Source organism: Artemia sp. Qi Xiang Cuo, chromosome 14 (genome assembly GCF_049724085.1).
Source record: "Artemia sp. Qi Xiang Cuo chromosome 14, ASM4972408v1, whole genome shotgun sequence".
In the NCBI taxonomy this organism is placed as follows: Eukaryota; Metazoa; Arthropoda; class Branchiopoda; order Anostraca; family Artemiidae; genus Artemia; species Artemia sp. Qi Xiang Cuo.
The window spans coordinates 5,786,278-5,806,862 of record NC_142807.1 but is presented as its reverse complement, the minus strand read 5'-3'; the positions used below and the strand labels follow the sequence as shown (position 1 = coordinate 5,806,862).

The following is a 20,585-nucleotide window of genomic DNA, read 5'->3' as shown; positions in this document are numbered from 1 at the left end:
TCATTATTTTTCAAATTTCATTTTTTATTTCCTTAATTGAAATGAAAGAGTTGGAATAATTAAGTAGTGTTTTGTCGTGGTTTACCCTGTCACACTTTCATTCTCTTGATTTTTCAAAGTTCATTTGAATTTCTTTCATTGAAAAACAAGAGTTGATTTATTTCAGCAGTGTATTGTCGTGGTTTACCATGATACAGTTACATTCTCTTAATTTTTCAAAGTTCATTTTGCATTTCTTTCGTTGAAAAACAAGAGTTGGAATATTTCAGTAGTGTTTTGTAGTGGTTTACCATGATACAGTTACAATCTCTTTATTTTTCAAAGTTCTTTTGAATTTCTTTCATTGAAATGCAAGAGTTGGATTATTTCAGTAGTGTTTTGTCATTATTTACCATTTCACAGTTACATTCTCTTGATTTTTCAAAGTTCATTTTTGATTTCTTTCACTGAAATGCAAGAGTTGGATTATTTAAGCAGTTTTTTATCATGGCTTAACGTGTCTCGGTTATATTCTGTTAGTTTTTCAAAGCTTATTTGTAATTTCTATCATTGAAAATCACTATCTGAAATATTTAACTTGTGTTTTGCTTTGCTTTACATTGTTACATTTGAGTTCGCTTAATTTTCAAAGTTCATTGTGGATTTATTTCATTGAAATGCAAGAGTTGAAAATTTCAGTAGTGTTTTGTCGTCGTTTACCTTGTCACAGTTACATTCTCTTGATTTTTCAAAGTTTATTTTGGATTTCTTTCATTGAAATGCAAGAGTTGGATTATTTCAGTAGTGTTTTATCATGGTTTACCCTGTCACACTTTCATTCTCTTGATTTTTCAAAGTTCATTTGAATTTATTTCATTGAAATGCAAGAGTTGGATTATTTCAGTAGTGTATTGTCGTGGTTTACCATGTGGCAGTTACATTCTCTTAATTTTTCAAAGTTCATTTTGAATTTCTTTCGTTGCAAAACAAGATGTGGAAAAATTCTCTATTGTTTTGTCGCGGTTTACTATGATACTGTTACAGTCTCTCGATTTTTTAAAGTTCTTTTGATTTTCTATCATTGAAATGGAAGAGTTGAGTTATTTCACTAGTGTTCTGTCGTAATATACCATTTCACAGTTACATTCTCTTGTTTTTCCAAAATTCATTTTCGATTTCATTCGTTGAAATGAACGAGTTGGATTATTTCAGTAGTGTTTTGTCATGATTTACCTTGTCACAGTTACATTCTCTTAATTTTTCAAAGTTCATTTTGAATTTCTATCGTTGAAATGCAATAGTTGGAATATTTCAGTAGTGTTTTGTTGTGGTTTACCTTGTCACAGTTACATTCTCTTGATTTTTCAAAGTTCATTTTGAATTTCTTTCATTGAAATGCAAGAGTTGGATTATTTCAGTAGTGTTTTGTCGTGGTTTACCTTGTCACAGTTACATTCTCTTGATTTCCAAAGTTCATTGTGGATTTCTTTCATTGAATTGCAAGAGATGGATTATTTCAGTAGTGTTTTGTCGTGGTTTACCTTGTCGCAGTTACATTCTCTTGATTTTTCAAAGTTCTTTTAAATTTATTTCATTGAAATACAAGAGTTAGTTAATTTCAGTAGTGTATTGTCGTGGTTTACCTTGTCGCAGTTACATTCTCTTGATTTTTCAAAGTTCATTTTGAATTTCTTTCGTTGAAATGTAAGAGTTGGATTATTTCAGTAGTGTTTCGTCGTGGTTTACGTTGTCACAGTTACGTTCTCGTGATTTTTCAAAGTTCATTTTGAATTTCTTTCGTTGAAATGCAAGAGTTGGAATATTTCAGTAGTGTTTTGTCGTGGTTTACCTTGTCACAGTTCCATTCTATTAATTTTTCAAAGTTCATTTTGAATTTCTTTCGATGAAATGAAAGAGTTGGAATATTTCAAAAGTGTTTTGTCATGGTTTACCTTGTCACAGTTACATTCTCTTAATTTTTCAAAGTTCATTTTGGATTTCTTTCATTGAAATGCAAGAGTTGGAATATTTCTGTAGTGTTTTGTCATGGTTTACCTTGTCACAGTTACATTTTCTTGATTTTTCAAAGTTCATTTTGGATTTCTTTCATTAAAATGCAAGAATTGGAATATTTCAGTAGTGTTTTGTCATGGTTTACCTTGTCACAGTTACATTATCTTGATTTTTCAAAAATCATTTTGAATTTCTTTTCGTTGAAATGCAAGAGTTGGAATATTTCAGTAGTGTTTTGCTGTGGTTTACCTTGTCACAGGTACATTCTCTTAATTTTTCAAAGTTCATTTTGGATTTCTTTTATTGAAATGCACGAGTTGGAATATTTCAGTAGCAGTTACATTTTCTTGATTTTTTGTTAGGTTAGGTTAGGCTAGATCAAGTTAGGTTAAGTTAGGTTAAGCTAGTTTAGGCTTAGGTTAGCCTACGCGCGCGTACGTAGGCTAACCTAACCTAACCTAACTTAACCTAACCTAACTTGATCTAGCCTAACCTAACCTAACAAAAATCAAGAAAATGTAACTGTGTCAAGGTAAAGCACAACAAAACATATTTCAACAAAAGAAATCCACAATGAACTTTGAAAAATCAAGAGAATGTAACTGTGACAATTCCAACTCTTGCATTTCAACAAAAAGAAATTCAAAATGAACTTTGAAAAATTAAGAGAATGTATATGTGACAAGGTAAACCATGACAAAACACTACTGAAATATTCCAACTCGTGCATTTCAATGTAAGAAATCCAAAATGAACTTTGAAAAATTAAGAGAATGTAACTGTGACAAGGTAAACCTCAGAAAAACACTACTGAAATATTCCATATCTTGCTAGTCAACGAAAAGAAATTCAAAATGAACTTTAAAAAATCAAGAGAATGTAACTGTGACAAGGTAAACCATGACAAAACACTACTGAAATATTCCAACTCTTGCATTTCAATGAATGAAATCCAAAATGAACTTTGAAAAATCAAGAGAATGTAACTGTGACAAGGTAAACCATAACAAAACACTACTGAAATATTCCAACTCTTGCATTTCAACGAAAGAAATCCAAAATGAACTTTGAAAAAATCAAGAGAATGTAACTGTGACTAGGTAAACCACGATCAAAACACTACTGAAATATTCCGAACTCTTGCATTTCACCGGGAAAGAAATCCAAATTGAACTTTGAAAAATCAAGAGAATGTAAGTGATGACAAGGTAAAACCACGAGAAAACACTACTGAAATATTCCAACTCTTGTCATTTCATCGATAGAAATTCAAAAATGAACTTTGAAAAATTAAGAGAATGTAACTGTGATCAAGGTGTACCACGACAAAACACTACTGAAATATTCCAACTCTCTGCATTTCAACGATAGAAACTCGAAATTAACTTCTGAAAAATCAAGAGAATGTAACTGTGACGATGGTAAACCACGAACATTAAAACACTACTGAAATATCCCAACTCTTGCATTCCAATTGCAAGAAATTCAAAATGAACTTGTGAAAATCAAGAGAATGTAACTGTGACATGATAGGTAAACCACGACAAAACACTACTGAAATATTCCAACTCTTGCATTTCAATGAAAGAAATTCAAAATGAACTTTGAAAAATCATAGAGAATGAAACGTGTGGACAAGGATAAACGACACGACAAAACACTACTGAATTATTCCAACTCTTGCATTTCAACGAAAGAAATCCAAAATGAACTTTGAAAAATCAAGAGAATGTAACTGTGACAAGGTAAACCATGATAAAACACTACTGAAAGAATCCAACTCTTGCATTTCAATGAAAGAAATCAGAAATGAACTTTGAAAAATCAAGAGAATGCAACTGTGACAAGGTAAACGACGACAAAACACTACTGAAATATTCCAACTCTTGCATTTCAATGAAATAAATTCAAAATGAACTTTGAAAAATCTAGAGAATGTAACTGTGACAAGGTAAACCACGACAAAACACTACTGAAATATTCCAACTCTTGCATTTCAATGAAAGAAATTCAAAATGAACTTTGAAAAATTAAGAGAATGTAACTGTGATAAGGTAAACCACAACAAAACACTACTGAAATATTCCAACTCTTGCATTTCAAGGAATGAAATTCAATATGAACTTTGAAAATCAAGAAAATGTAACTGCAGACAAGGTAAACTATAACAAAACACTACTGAAATATTCCAACTCTTGCATTTCAACTGAAAAGAAATCCACAATGAACTTTGAAAATCAAGAAGAATGTAACTGCGACAAGGTAAACCATGACAAAACACTACTGAAATAATCCATCTCTTGCATTTCAAAGAAAGAAATCCACAATAAACTTTGAAAATCAAGAGAATGTAACTGTGACAAGGTAAACCACGACAAAACACTACTGAAATAATTCAACTCTTGCATTTCAATGAAAGAAATTCAAAATTAACTTTGAAAATCGAGAGAACGTAATTTTGATAATGTAGGACGAAACAAAACAATAGTGGAATAGTCCAGATATTGCTTATCAATTATATAAAGTAAAAATAAACTTTGAAAAACTGACAGAATATAGCTGTGACAAGTTCAGTCCTGACGAAACACTACTTAAATTATCAAACTCTTGCATTTCAATGAACGAAATCAAAAATGAACTTTGAAAAATCAAGATAATGTAACTGTGAAATGGTAAATCATGAAAAAACACTACTGAAATTAACTAATTATTGAATTTCAATGAAATAAATTCAAAAGAACTTCGAAATATCGAGAGATTGTAACTATATCATGCTAAACCGCGATAAAACGCTAGAGAATTATTCCGACTCTTGTTTTTCAACGAAAGAAATTCAAAATGAACTTTAAAAATCAAGAGAATGTAACTGTGACAAGGTAAACCACGACAAAACACTACTGAAATTATCCAACTCTTGCATTTCAATGAAAGAAATTCAAATTAACTTTGACAAATCAAGAGAATGAAATTGTGACAGGGTGAATCACGACAAAACACTACGGAATTATTCCGACTCTTGCATTTCAATGAAAGCAATCCGAAATGAAGTTTGACAAATCAAGAGAATGTAGCTGTGACAAGGTAAACCACAATAAAACACTATTGAAATAATCAAATTCTTGCATTTCAAATCAAAAAAATCAAAATGAACTTTGAAAAATCAAGATAATGTAACTGTGACACGATAAACCACAACAAAACACTACTGAAATATTCCAACTCTTGCATTTCAACGAAAGAAATTCAAAATGAACTTTGAAAAATCACGAGAATGTAACTGTGACAAGGTAAACCACGACGAAACACTACTGAAATAATCCAACTCTTACATTTCAACGAAAGAAATTCAAAATGAACTTTGAAAAATCAACAGAATGTAACTGTGAAACGGTAAATCATGACAAAACACTACTGAAATAATCCAACTCTTGCATTTCAATGAAAGAAATTCAAAAGAACTTTGAAAAATCGAGAGAATGTAACTGCGACAAGGTAAACCATTACAAAACACTACTGAAATAATCCATCTCTTGCATTTCAATGAAAGAAATACACATTGAACTTTGAAAATTAAGAGATTGTAACTGTGACAAGGTAAAACACGACAAAACACTACTGGAATAATCCAACTCGTGCATTTCAACGAAAGAAATTCAAAATCAACTTTGAAAAATCAAGAAAATGTAACTGTGACAAGGTAAACCACAACAAAACACAACTGAAATATTCCAACTCTTGTATTTCAACTATAGAAATTAAAAATGAACTTTTAAAAATTAAGAGAATGTAGCTGTGACAATGTAAATAATGACAAAACACTACTTAAATAATCCAACTATTGCATTTTAACTAAAAAAATAGAAAATGAACTTTGGAAAAAGCAGAGAATTTTACCTCTACATGGTAAACCATTAGAAAATACTACTGAAATAACCCCAACTCTTGCATTTTAATGACAGAAAATTAAAAGAACTTTAAAAAATCGATAGAATGTAACTGTATTATGGTAAACCACGACAAAACACTACTGAATTTTTCCAACTCTTGTTTTGCAACGAAAGAAAATCAAAATTAACTTTGAAAAATTAAGAGAATGTAACTGCGACATGGTAAACCACGACAATACACTACTGAAATAATCCAACTCTTTCATTTCAATGAAATAAATTCAAATGAACTTTGAAAAATCAAGAGAATGAAAGTGTGACAGGGTAAACCATGATAAAACACTACTGAAATAATCCAACTCTTGCATTTCAATGAACTAAATCCAAAACAAACTTTGAAAAATCGAGAGAATTTAACTGTGACATGGTAAATCACGATAAAACACCATATATATATACCAACTCTTGCATTTAAATGAAATAAATAGAAAAGGAACTTTAGAAAAACAAAAGAATGTAACTGTGACAAGGTAAACCACGACAAAACACTACTGAAATATTCCAACTCATGCATTTCAATAAAAGAAATTCAAAATGAACTTCGAAAAATTAAGAGAATGTAACTCTGACAAGGTAAACCACAACAAAACACTACTGAAATATTCCAACTCTTGTATTTCAAGGAATGAAATTCAATATGAACTTTGAAAAATCAAGAAAATGTAACATTGAAATGGTAAATCATGACAAAACACTACTGAAATAATCCAACTCTTGCATTTCAATGAAAGAAATTCAAAAGAACTTTGAAAAATCGAGAAAATGTAACTTTGAAATGGTAAACCACGACAAAACACTACTGAAATAATCCAACTCTTGTTTTTCAACGAAAGAAATTCAAAATGAACTTTGAAAAATTAAGATAATGTAACTGTATCATGGTAAACCACGACAATACACTGCTGAAATAAATCAACTCTTGTTTTTCAATAAAAGAAATTTAAATGAACTTTGAAAAATCAAGAGAATAAAAGTGTGACAGGGTAAACCACGACAAAACACTACTGAATTATTCCAACTCTTTCATTTCAACGAAAAAAATCCAAAATGAACTTTGAAAAATCAAGAGAATGTAGTTGTGACAAGGTAAACCACGATAAAACACTACTGAAATAATCCAACTCTTGCATTTCAAGGAAAGAAATCCAAAATGAACTTTGAAAAATCAAGAGAATGTAACTGTGACACTATAAACCACGACAAAACGCTACTGAAATATTCCAACTCTTGTATTTCAACGAAAGAAATTCAAAATGAACTTTGAAAAATCTAGAGAATGTTATTGTGACACGGTAAATCAAGACAACACACTACTGAAATATTCCAACTCTTTCATTTCAATGAAAGAAAGTCAAAATGAACTTTGACAAATTAATAGAACGAAAGTGTGACAGGGTAAACCACGACAAAACACTACTGAATTATTCCAACTCTTGCATTTCAACGAAAGAAATTCAAAATGAACTTTGAAAAATTAAGAGAATGTAACTGCGACATGGTAAACCACGATAAAACACTACTGAAATTTTCCAATTCTTGCGTTTCAATGAAAGAAATTCAAAATGAACTTTGAAAAATCATGAGAATGAAAGTGGGACAGGGTAAACAACGACAAAAAACTAGTGAAATACTCCAACTCTTGCAATTCAACGAAAGAAATCCAAAATTAACTTTGAAAAACAAGAAAATGTAAGTGCGAGGAGTTGAACTACAACAAGACACTAATGAAATATTCCAACTCTCGCATTGCAATAAAATAAATCCACAATTAACGTTTAAAATTAAGTGAATGTAACTGTGAAACGATAAACCACATAAGAAGACTACTGAAATATTCCAACTCACACATTTCAACGAAAGAAATTCAAAATGAACTTTGAAAAATCACGAGAAGGTAACTGTGACAAGGTAAACCACGACAAAACACTACTGAAATGTTCCAACTCTTGCATTTCAATGAAAGAAATACAAAATCAACTTTAAAAAATCAATAAAATGTAACTGTGACAAGGTAAACCACAACAAAAGACAACTGAAATAATCCAGCTCTTGCTTTTCAATGATAGTAATTCAAAATGATTTTTGAAAAATCAAGAAAATGTAACTTTGAAATTTTAAGCTATGACTAAATACTAATGAAATACTAATACAAGTGAATTTCAGCGAAAAAAATCTATAATGAACTTAGTAAGAAGCAGTAAATGGTACCTTTAAATGGTAAGTCACGACAGAACACTACTGAAATAACCCCAACTTTTCCATTTTAATGACAGTAATTCAAAAGAACTTTAAAAGATCGGGGGAATGTAACTGTATTTTGGTAAACCACGACAAAACACTACTGAAATATTCCAACTCTTGTTTTTCAACGAAAGAAATTCAAAATGAACTTTGAAAAATTAAGAGAATGTAACTGCGACATGGTAAACCACGACAATACACTACTGAAATAATCCAACTCTTGCATTTCAATGAAATAAATTCAAATGAACTTTGAAAAATCAAGAGAATGAAAGTGTGACAGGGTAAACCATGATAAAACACTACTGAAATAATCCAACTCTTTCATTTCAATGAACTAAATACAAAACTAACTTTTAAAAATAAAGAGAATGTAACTGTGACATGGTAAATCACGATAAAACACCATTGATATTTCCAACTCTTGTATTTCAATGAAATAAATTCAAAATGAGCTTTAGAAAAAAAAGAGACTGTAACTGTGACAAGGTTAAACACGAAAAAACACTACTGAAATATTCCAACTCATGCATTTCAATTAAAGAAATTCAAAATAAACTTTGAAAAATCAAGAGAATGTAACTCTAACAAGATAAACCACAACAAAACACTACTGAAATATTCCAACTGTTGTATGTAAAGGAATGAAATTCAATTTGAACTTTGAAAAATCAAGAAAATGTAACTTTGAAATGGTAAATCATGACAAAACACTACTGAAATAATCCAACTCTTGCATTTCAATGAAAGAAATTCAAAAGAACTTTGAAAAATCGAGAGAATGTAACTTTGAAATGGTAAACCACGACAAAACACTACTGAAATATTCCATCTCTTGTTTTTCAACGAAAGAAATGCAAAATAAACTTTGAAAAATTAAGATAATGTAACTGTATCACGGTAAACCAAGACAATACACTGCTGAAATAAATCAACTCTTGTTTTTCAATGAAAGAAATTTAAATGAACCTATAAAAATAAAGAGACTAAAAGTGTGAAATTTTAAAATATGAACAAACACTGCAGAATTATTCCAACCATTGCAATTCAATTAAAGAAATCCAAAATTAACTTTGAAAAATGAAGAGAATGTAATTCTGACATGGTAAACCACTATAAAAAACTTTCGAAAATTCCAACTCTTGCATTACAATGAAAAAAATCCAAAATGAAAATTGAAAAATCAAGGGAATGTAGCTGTGACACTATAAACCACAACAAAACACTACTGAAATATTCCAACTCTTGCATTTCAACGGAAGAAATTCAAAATGAACTTTGAAAAATCAAGAGAATGTAATTGTGACAAGGTAAATCACAACAAAACACTACTGAAATATTCCAACTCTTGCATTTCAACGAAAGAAATTCAAAATGAACTTTGAAAAATCAAGGGAATGAAAGTGTGACAGGGTAAACCATGACAAAACACTACTGAAATATTCCAACTCTTGCATTTCAACGAATGAAATTCAAAATGAACTTTGAAAAATTAAGAGAATGTAACTGCGACATGGTAAACTACGATAAAACACTATTGAAATGTTCCAATTCATGCATTTCAATTAAAGAAATTCAAATGAAGTTTGAAAAATCAAGAAAATGAAAGTGTCAAAGGGTAAACCACGACAAAACACTACTGAATTATTCCAACTCTTGCATTTCAACGAAAGAAATCCAAAATGAACTTTGAAAAATCAAGAGAATGTAACTGCGACAAGGTAAAGTACAACAAAACACTACTTAAATAATCCAACTCTTGTATTTCAATGAAAGAAATCCACAATAAACGTTGAAAATCAAGAGAATGTAACTGTGACACGATAAACCACAACAAAAGACTACTGAAATATTCCAACTCATGCATTTCAACGGAAGAAATTCGAAATGAACTTTGAAAAATCACGAGAAGGTAACTGTGACAAGGTAAACCACGACAAAACACTACTGAAATGTTCCAACTCATGCATTTCAATGAAAGAAATTCAAAATAAACTTTGAAAAATCAAGAAAATGTAACTGCGACAAGGTAAACTACAACAAAACACTACTGTAATATTGTAAATCTTGTATTTAAACGAAAGAAATCCAAAATGAACGTTTAAAATCAAGTGGGTGTAACTATGACACTGTAAACCACATCAAAAGGTTACCGAAATATTCCAACTGACACATTTCAAAGTACAAAATTCAAAATGAACTTTGAAAAACCAAGAGAATGTAAATGTGACAAGGTAAACCACGACAAAACACTACTTATATATTCAAACTCTTGCATTTCAACGAAAGAAATTCGAAATGAACTTTGAAAAATCAAGAGAATGTAACTGTGACATGGTAAACCATGACAAAACACTAATGTTGTGAGGGGGATTCAAAAGTGGGGGGGGTGGGGCCCATGTGTGTCCCAAAATGCGCAAATTAAAAAATATTAAAAAATTGGGGCTCCGGGACCTTGGGGGACCGGGGGCCCTTTGGGAGCCCAGGGGACCTTTGGGGACCGGGGGCTTCCTTCGGGGTTGGGGTAGGGGGATCGGACCACTTTGGGGTTTGGGTAGGGGGATCGGAGCCCTTTGGGGTTGGGGTAGGGGGATCGGAGCCCTTAGGGGTTGGGGTAGAGGACCTCACGACACTGTTCAAATGGAACTTGTGTATTATAACGACCACAGAGTTTCACCCTCAAATCCTCTTCTAAAACCACTTCTAAAATCATCCTTTAAAATTTCTCTAACTGTTTCGCCGAAATAATTCCCTAAAATGTCTAAAACGGTTTCGCTCAAATAATCCCTAAACGTAATATCAGCGTGTTCCTTTTGTTTTTGGCATCTCTGCGCTGTCACATTTCAAATTACTAAGAAACTCTTTTCCCGCGATAATCTCTTCATCTCTAAGATCAAAACATTCGCCCGTAAAAAATTTCCCTTTCATGACAAATCAATCAACCTTGACATCACCTGTCAGACATTAATAAACTTCACCCGGAAACATTTCTCTTGGACGAACTCCAAAGGCATTAATAAACTTCGCCCGGAGACATTTCTCGGAAACGTGTTCTCCCTGGGGATTCCATACTCATATTTGGTGTGGGATTGGGACTGACAGCACAGGTGTTCTCCCTAGGGACTCTATGCCCATATTTGGTGCCCCCCCCCTGGAGTCAATAAGGCCTTTCTACTCTCTTTACTTTCAGTAAAAAAAACCTTGTTTTTTTGGTGAATTTCTGAACGTTTTTGAATTAATGCAGCTTTGATTTTGGCTCACTGTACATGAATAATTAAAACAGAATTCGCATTTTAATTTTCCTTTTTTTGCCTAATTGGCTTTCTCGAAAATTTGTTCTGACGTAACTTACGAATTAACTTACGAAACGAATTGCTATATTCGTATGTTTTTATTACGTATATTAGAGAGTTCGCCCCCTAGTCGATACCTTGCTCTTTACATTGAAGGTTGAATTTTGTTCAAATCACAAACCCCTGATTCACAAAGGCCGGTTAATTAGCATAGATAGGTCTTTTGAAAGTACTAAAAAACTTTAGCGTAAAGAGCGAGGTGTTAACTAGGGGGCGAACCCTCTCATATACGTAATAAGTTCTGTTCGTTTTAAGTTTTAATGTTACTCCTTATTTTCAGTTCAAAAAAACTTGTTTTTTTTCTTTAATTTCTGATCTTTTTTTAAATAATGCTGGGAAATCTGGCTCCCCCCAAGGAGATAAGCTCCGTGGAAAGATCCTCCCCAGTAACCCCTACTCTGACCCCGACCCCCCAATAGAAAATAATTTTTCCTGAAAATACCTGTATACTTCCCAATAACCAATACTATGCGTGAACAATGGGCAAAGCCTATAACTTGCAGCTCTTCCCCCGCGAACTGTGGGGTATTAAGTCATCCCCAAAGACATATTAATTAGATTTTCGACTATGCTGAACAAAATGGATATCTCAAAATTTTGATTGTGTGACTTCGGGAAAAAAATGAGCGTGGGATGGGGCCAAGTTGCCCTCTAATTTTTTTGGTCACTTAAAAAGGGCACTAGAACTTCTAATTTCCGTTCGAATGAGCCCTTTCACGATATTCTAGGACCACTGGATCGATGCGATTACCCCTGGGAAAATAAAAAAAAAATAAATACGCATCCTTGATCTTTCTGGCAAAAAATACAAAATTCCACATTTTTGCAGATACGAGCTTGAAACTTCTATAGTAGAGTTCTCTGATACGCTGAATCTGAAAGTGTGATTTTCATTAGAGTTCTATGACTTTTAAGGGTTGTTTCCCCCTTTTTTCAAAAATAAGGCAAATTTTCTCAAGCACGTAACTTTTGATGGATAAAACTAAACTTGCTGAATCTGATATATTTGAAATCAGCATAAAAATCTGATTCTTCTTATGTATCTATTGGTATCAAAATTTAGTTTTTTAGAGTTTCGGTTATTATTGAGTCGGGTCGCTCCTTACTTACAGTTCGTTACCACGAACTGTTTGATAGGTCAAGTGAGCCACTACTGGGAGATGATCCAAACCTGGATATAGTATCAAATCAGATTAACTTGTTTTCTCAAATCAGATAACTGTTTTCCACGCTTCCCCAACGTTATTAATTAGTGTCACAGATTGATGAAAAATTCGAGTAGGGAGACTGGACTGGGTAGCTAAAAGTTCTTTTTGTGCGACAAACATAGTTAGTGAGTAATTGCAGGTAATGCACCGATTGACTTTCATTACATTTAAAATGAAAATTATTTTGTTTAAAACAAATGCCCATTAATGTACCCTTCCATTGTGCAGGCATCGTAATAGATACTTTTTACAACATGTCCCTTGTGTTAGAGCACTTTTTTGAAGAACTAGAGGAACGAATTAAATTTTATCATAAGGATTCGGGGTTTAACGAGGAAAAGGCTCTTTAAATTAAATATAAATTAAATATAAATTAAATATAAATTTCAGTTCGTTTCAAGTTTTAATGTTACTGAAAAGAACTTCACTAAAAAAGACGGTTTTGATTTCTTTAATTTCTATTCGTTTTTATACTATTTCCAGGTTTATCCAACATGTGATCAGGCTACCCCTCCCTATACTCCCCCCCCCCTCAAAGGCTAAATGATATTTACATAGGTCTTAAAAGTGTTTTTTTATCCTTCGGAAACCAGAAAAGGTGTCAAAGGAACTAACATAGCAGCTCCTTCGCTACTATGCATGACCGTATATAATTTCTCTATATACTTTGTTGAAGTTCAATTTAATTGTATATAATATTTTAATTTCTTGTGTACATATTTACTGAATATGTGTATATTTTCTTGAAGCCCGAAATGGATCAGGTCAGCGAAATGAAGCTGGAAGATAAGTGTCTAAATTACCCATTTATTTTGGCTGTACCGCGAGCATCTTAAAGAACAAATTCATCATTGCACGTCATAATGGCTTCTGAAATTTTGAAGTTCAATAGATAGCTTTTTAATTCCAAGTTGATCGGTTATCTTAGAATTTGTCTGGATTATATTTTGGTCCATTACGGGCTAACTTTATTCCTTTGAGTCACATAACGACGGAAAACATTTTTCTGTGCATTGATCTCCTTTGCTATATGAAAATAGCACTAAAACTTCCAGTTTCCGGTTTAATGATCTGTCACCCGATTTTCTAATCCCACTGGACCGATACGATAGCTCTTTGAGAAAAAAATCGAGCAAATGGAAATGCATCTGTGGCTAACTTTCTTGGACAACATACAATATTTCACCTTTTATAGAATATTGGCTTGTAAACTCTGTAATAGAGTTCTCTGATATGCTGAATTGAGTCTTCAAATTTTGACAAGATAATTCCTTTCCCCCTTTATTTTCCTCTGTAAAGTTAAGGAACATTTTCTTATGTAAAAAAGCTGATGAGTAAATCTTACTTTTTGGAATCATTTATCTGGAATCACCATGAATATTCAGTTATTTTGATGTATATATTTTTGTCAAACCTCTTGTTTCGGTTTCTAACCGTCTTAGCCCAGTGGTTAGTAAGCTAAACTTGAAATCTTGTGGTTTGAGTGGTTTGAGTGGTTTGAGTTCTGGTGTAGCTGGTTATTTAGTTTGGAACGAGCGCTAGTGGAGTAACTCTGTAAGCTCAGCCATTGAGCACCCAAATGTAATTTATACCAAATGTTATTTGCTAGACAAAACATAACTAAAACATAAATTAATTTTCCTTGCTTTTTTTTAGGACGCTGGACAGACTTTCGGTGGAAGCGGTTTTAGCCGTTATATAATGCTTGAAGTTCACTATAATAACCCCCGTCTGAAGAAAGGTATGTTCTTTGCTACAACTACAAATGTTATATCTAGAAGAAAAAAGACGAGGATAAAGATCCTCCATAACCATTACTGGTGCATCTCATCAAATTGACGTTTCAGTAGCTGGGTGTTCCATGTCTGGCCAGGTAGCAAGCTTTGCGGCAGCAGGAATCCAACTCCAGGCTCTGCATTGTCAAGCAGAGCATCAATTCCCTGTACCACTGCAGGGTATCTACGAGGGACGGGGCAAGTTTTCCAAAACAGTGAAAACTGTAAATTATGTAAAAATAAAAAAACACATTTAAACGAATCGTGGAAATGCATGGGGTCAGGTTCGGTATTTGAAAGAGAGAAATAATATTTATATAAAAGTTGGGTTTCAAATTTTTCTATATAGTCAATTATAGTTGGACTAAAAATTTGAATTGTCACAACTGTTTAAGCAGCCAACTAAACAAAAAGATCATGAACTATGTCTTAGATAAAATACATCTTTGCCCTGTAGTTAAAATATTTCTTTTCCAGACAATTCCCTAGAAATTACTTAGTTTGCTTGATTTGATTCTCCTGCCCATTAGGCGTCAGCGCCGAGAGAGCAGATACCGTCCACCTCCAGGATACCTGGTCTTGAGCAGCCATGGGTGTATCTTTAAATCTTACTCTTGCCTTGGTCAGTAACTGGTGCAGACTATCAGATCATTTCATTCTTAGACAACCACATGGTCATTTCTACCTAGCGGTCACGGGGTTGAAATCCCAGCGTGCGCTGCGCTACCAGCAGGGAAAATGAAAGGTATAAATGCATGACCATTCCAGTACAACAGGAGACAAGTTAAGAAAACAATTCTTGCTTCATAATATGCAAAATTATTCTAGTTAGCATATTATCCAGGGGGAGAACCCTTATCCTCACTATTTTCCTTGTTTTTCCAGTTTTTCAATCTCATTTTCAATATTTATGTCTGTTCTCCAAGTCTTGAAAATCGTTTATAAAACAAACACCCAAGAGTAATTTAGCTAAGCTAACCTAACTTAACCTATATTATCAATATTTTCCTATTTATATCTTTTTGGTAGATGGCAGTGATGGTGTTTAACTTTCATATATAGACTATTTGAAAACGAAAAAATGGAGTCAAATCTGTTTATTTTTCATAATTTAAAAAAAAATACAACAGTGAAAGAAGTGATGATAAAGGTTCTCCCCCTGGAAAATATCTTAATTAGGATTATTTTGCATACTATGAAGTAAGAATTGTTTTCTTAACATGTCCCCTTATTAACTGGTAAGGTCGTACATTTACACCAAATGAAATCTGCTTCACAAGCATTAAGAGGTTGGTATTGCTGATAAAATCATATCATTGGAGTTCCTCTATCTTTCGGAGCCCTTTTGTTTGAGTTTTTTACAGTCGTGGCAGTTGTTAGCCAGGCTTCTGCACCGTACAGAAGGCATGGGCATATAGATACATTGAATATCCCCATCTTTGCCAGACGACTGACGACATGGTCGTGCGAGATTTTTTTTAGACTCCCTAGGATGGAAGATACAGTGGCGATTCATGCGTTGACATTGCTCACGACTGAACTATCACTTGACAAAAAAGGAAACCGAGATACATGAAATCATTCACGACTGCTACTTTGTTTTGACACACCTCGACCCAATTTTGGTAGCATTATCTCTCATGACTGTCAGCGCTGCTTCAAGTTCTTCAAGGGAATTTTTCATTAGTGTCAAGTCGTCGACAAAATATGCGTCGCTCAAAAGTCTGTCACCGAGCTTCCGATCGAACTTCCGGTCGGGTAGTCGTCTTCATAATCACATATTCAATCATAAAATTAAATAGTTCGTAAGTTGCGGCGTATATTCCTTCCGAGCTCCTGTACAAATACTGAAGGGTTGGCTACGCTTCCCTTTCACTTAGACAAAGCTTGTCTTTTGTTCATACAGGTTTTTGAGGAGTAAGCAGAGCTTCTGAGGCAGACCAGTTGCTCCAAGTATGATCCACAGTGACCTCCCATCTACAGAGTGGCAAGCGGCTTTGAAGTTTCAAAGACTATGAACGCCTTTTCTCAGAACTACCTTGTCTTCTTTATCACTTACCACAGAGCGATATCTACTCGCTTGTGGGACAGTCAGGAATAAATCCCGCTTATTCTATTCTTCAGGCTTTGTAATGTCAGGCTTGTAATTCGGCTTTTGTGAGACTTTTAGTTGGCCAGAATTTAAAGGGGAATATCACAAGATTAAAGGATTTTCGCGTCTTAGACTATAAATAATGTGTAAGAGAAATACTGAAGACACACTAATCGAATTGAATGTTTCCTGATGAAGTAGCTTTCGAAGCTAAAGCTATATGGAAATACAGCTAGTTTTTTAGACGACAAAATAGACAAAATCTAAGGGTCATTTCTATCAGCACCACTTATAGTGTTAGGAAGCCTGCATGTTTGCTATAGAATACACTTTGCTATAAAGAATATGATAGGTGTTAATGCCAGACACATACTAAATACTGTAAATCAAAAACAAGTCTAAAAATTTAGATCGAAACATCTAAAAAAATAAAACGTCGTGTAAAACGACCTTTTCTATTTGTATTTGTAAATTCCTTTGTGTCCTACAATATCAAACAGTTCGTGGTAACGAACTGTAGGTAAGGAGCGACCCGGCTCAATGGTAACCGAAACTCTAAAAAACGGAATTTTGATACCAATAGATACATCAAAAGAATCAGATTTTAATGCTGATTTCAAATATATAAGTTTCATCAAGTTTAGTCTTACCCATCAGAAAATTTTAGAAAAAAGGGGGAAAGACCCCCTAAAAGTTATAGAACCTTAATGAAAATCACACCATCATATTCAGCGTATAAGAGAACCCTACTGTAGAGGTTTCAAGCTCCTATCTGCAAAAATGTGGAATTTTGTATTTTTTGCCAGAAGAAAGATCACAGATGCGTGTTTATTTGTTTTTTTTTTTTTTTTTTTTGTTGTTTTTTTGTTTATATGGGAGGATCTTTCCATGAAGGAAGTTTTCACAGGGGAAAGGAAATTGCTATGAAGGGGGCGCCAGATTTTCCAGCATTATTTAAAAAAAGATCAGAAATTAAATTAAAAAAACAAGTTTTTCAACTGAAAGTAAGGAGCAACATCAAAACTTAAAACGAACAGAAAATATTACGTATATGATTGGGTTCATCCGTTAGTCGATACCTCGCTCTTTAAGCCAAAATTTTTTTAGTACTTTCATAAGAGCTATTTATTCTAATTAACGGTCTTTGTGATTAAGGGTCATTTTTAAAGAACTGGAACAAAATTCGAACTTTCGCTTAAAGAGGTATTGACTAGGGGGCGAACCCCCTAATATACGTATAAAAGTATATGAATATAGAGTTTTGTTACGTAAGTTAATTCGTAAGTTACGTATATTTATTACTAATAAAAACGTTCGTAAATAAAATTAAACAACTTTTGAGAAAGCCATTTAACCAAATAAAAGAAAATTTAATATGAAACTTTTGTTGTAATTATTCCTGTACGGTGAGCCAAAATCAAAACCTGCATTAATTCAAAAACGTTCAAAAATTAAATTTAAAAAAACAAGTTTTTTTAACTGAAAGTAAGGAACGACGTTAAAACTTAAAACGAACAGAAATTATACCGTATATGAAAGGGGCTGTCCCCTCCTCAACGCCTCGCTCTTTGCGTTAAAGTTTGACTTTCTCACAACTCTATTTTTTTTTAACAATAAAAAACTTTAGCGTAAAGAGCGAGGCGTTGAGGAGGGGACAGCCCCTTTCATATACGGAATAATTTCTGTTCGTTTTAAGTTTTAACGTCGCTCCTTACTTTCAGTTAAAAAAAACTTGTTTTTTTTTATTTAATATACTCGTAAAAAAGTACTCGTAAATATACTCGTTATTTAATATACTCGTAAAAAAGGGTTTCTGTGGGAGGGACGAAAAAAGATAGTAAAAATATTAAATATCTCGGAAAAAAATTCCTAAGACATTAGAACTAAAAATATTTATCTTATCGTAATATTATCGTGTTTCATTGATTTCTTTAGATAAACTATGATTATAAAATTTCAGTAAAAAAAAGACCCACGAAAATAACCTACAAAGATGGACTTCCTTAAATAAAGAAAATATGTCTCGCAAAACTGTCGTAACCAACTTAATGTAGAGTATGGATTTGAAATGTCTTTGAGTAATTTCTATTAATGTTGCTTATATAATTTATAAATTTTTAATAATTTGTATTATTAATGTGATATTATATAAAAAGTATATTCCAGTACTGATTTCTGATTCCCTTGGATGACTTAAGACATCTACCAGTTCTTTGGATTTATTGGTTTTTTTTTGGTTTTTTTTTGCTAATTAGGAAATATTTTCGGACAGATTCAGACAGATTGCCGAAGATTGTCCTTTTCGGCCAACCGTCTAAGGCTAAACGGAAAGCAGGTCGTCCTCATCTAGGGTGGGAGGATGTCATAAAGAAAGATTTAAAGGAAATGAGAACTTCCTGGGAGGGTGTAAAAAGGGAGGCTTTGAATAGATTGGGATGGAAGAGGGGCGTGCCTATCTGTTTTGGCCTCAGGCGGCTTGGTGCTGCGGTGAGTTGTTAGTAGTAGTAACAGTAGTAGTAGTAATAGGAAATATTTTTTCAAAAGATGATTTAATGAGTGGAAAATTGGAACGGAGAAACGTTCAGGTGAAATTTAGTTGTTCTAAATATTGATTGTTTTATAAGTTCTAATTCCCACTCCCAAAACTTGTGTAGGAATCCGAGATTCAGCAACTCACCCAAGGATTTTTATTTCTATTCATCAGAATTCAAAATGGGCATTGTTCTTGTCAAATTTTAATCTTTACTGCCTATTAGAATTTAAAGTTTGACTTTTTTTTAACCTCTTAAATCTTGCTTATCCTTATCAAAAAGTTTATTAAATCGCAAGGTCAGTTGGTACAAAAACAAAAGTTTTTAACATATGCTCCAGTTACGTATATAGAGGCTAGATGTCTCTGAGCCTGTTCCCCTCTCCCCCTAAAAAAACATGTGGATTTTCGCGATGTTTCCATATTTCTGTACAACAGCTTTATAATTGACCTTATTTTGCTGTTTCACAACTTTATTGCTGTTTTCTGCTGTTTAACGATTTTTTGTGCTGTTTGATGAATTGCTATTTTGAAAAATCAGACCACTGGGTCTATGTATTTAGGGTAGAACATTTTTTCAGTAATGTTGAACCGTACCCGGTGTGATGCACATATCATTGAAGCATGGGAGCCCATTTCATGTGTGAAAATCTTAGCCCAGTGCTTTCCAATTTAGGTGCCATATGCCCAGTGTGTCTGTTAACTAAATCAAGAATACCACGAAAAAGGCCTTTAATTTATTATGCTTGGGGAAACACCTTCAAAGAATTAATTTCTTCTGATGTTAAAACTCCAAAGCTCGTTATGGCATACGTTGGGTGACATTCTAAAACTAAAAATACCCTCCATGTCAGTTTGGTCATCAAGAGTCAAAAAACAGATGCTCGGCTCATACAGGGGCCGATGCTGAGGCCTCGTAGTTGTCTTCTTTGTTTTTATCTTGACCCATTTGTAGTTTTTTTTCCGACATACAAAGGGAAAACTGTATCCAAATCAAGATTCAAAATTACCCTCCTGAGCTGAAAAAGCAAAATAGAAGCAAAATCTAAAGAATTGACACGGAAATGGTTCAGTCTAGTTGAATAAATCAGTAGAGGCCCATGAACCCAACCCCCCCCCCCCTGTCCGACCCAAAGTCAAGTATTTTTTCCGCTTTTTCCCAATTATATTTCACACTTTCGATATAGCTCGCTTATTGTTTGCTTTTAAACAAAATTGGGCATATTTGTGGTTTAAAGAAATAAATCCGGTTGTCACACTACAATTAAATTTTTATAAAGAATGTTAATGAGTAAGCGTATTGTAAATTCTGCATATTCTTGCTCACACAGTATAAGTAGTCAGAAACCATGATTTCATGATGATTGTTCAGACGATGACATGATTTGGTAGTGACTAGTCAGATACCATAATGACTCTGCGATGTCTTCTCTGCTACCATAATGAC

The 20,585-nt window shown here is 33.1% G+C and overlaps 1 protein-coding gene across 1 annotated transcript in view; it reads left to right on the top strand.

Moving 5' to 3' along the window:
* The window catches only part of Tbh (Tyramine beta hydroxylase), a 212,542-nt gene that overhangs the window by 133,609 nt on the left and 58,348 nt on the right, over positions 1–20,585 (top strand). The window contains exon 5 of the mRNA XM_089100600.1: positions 14,398–14,482. Within this exon, the coding sequence (XP_088956726.1) occupies positions 14,398–14,482 (85 nt within the window). The remainder of the gene's footprint in view (positions 1–14,397; positions 14,483–20,585) is intronic.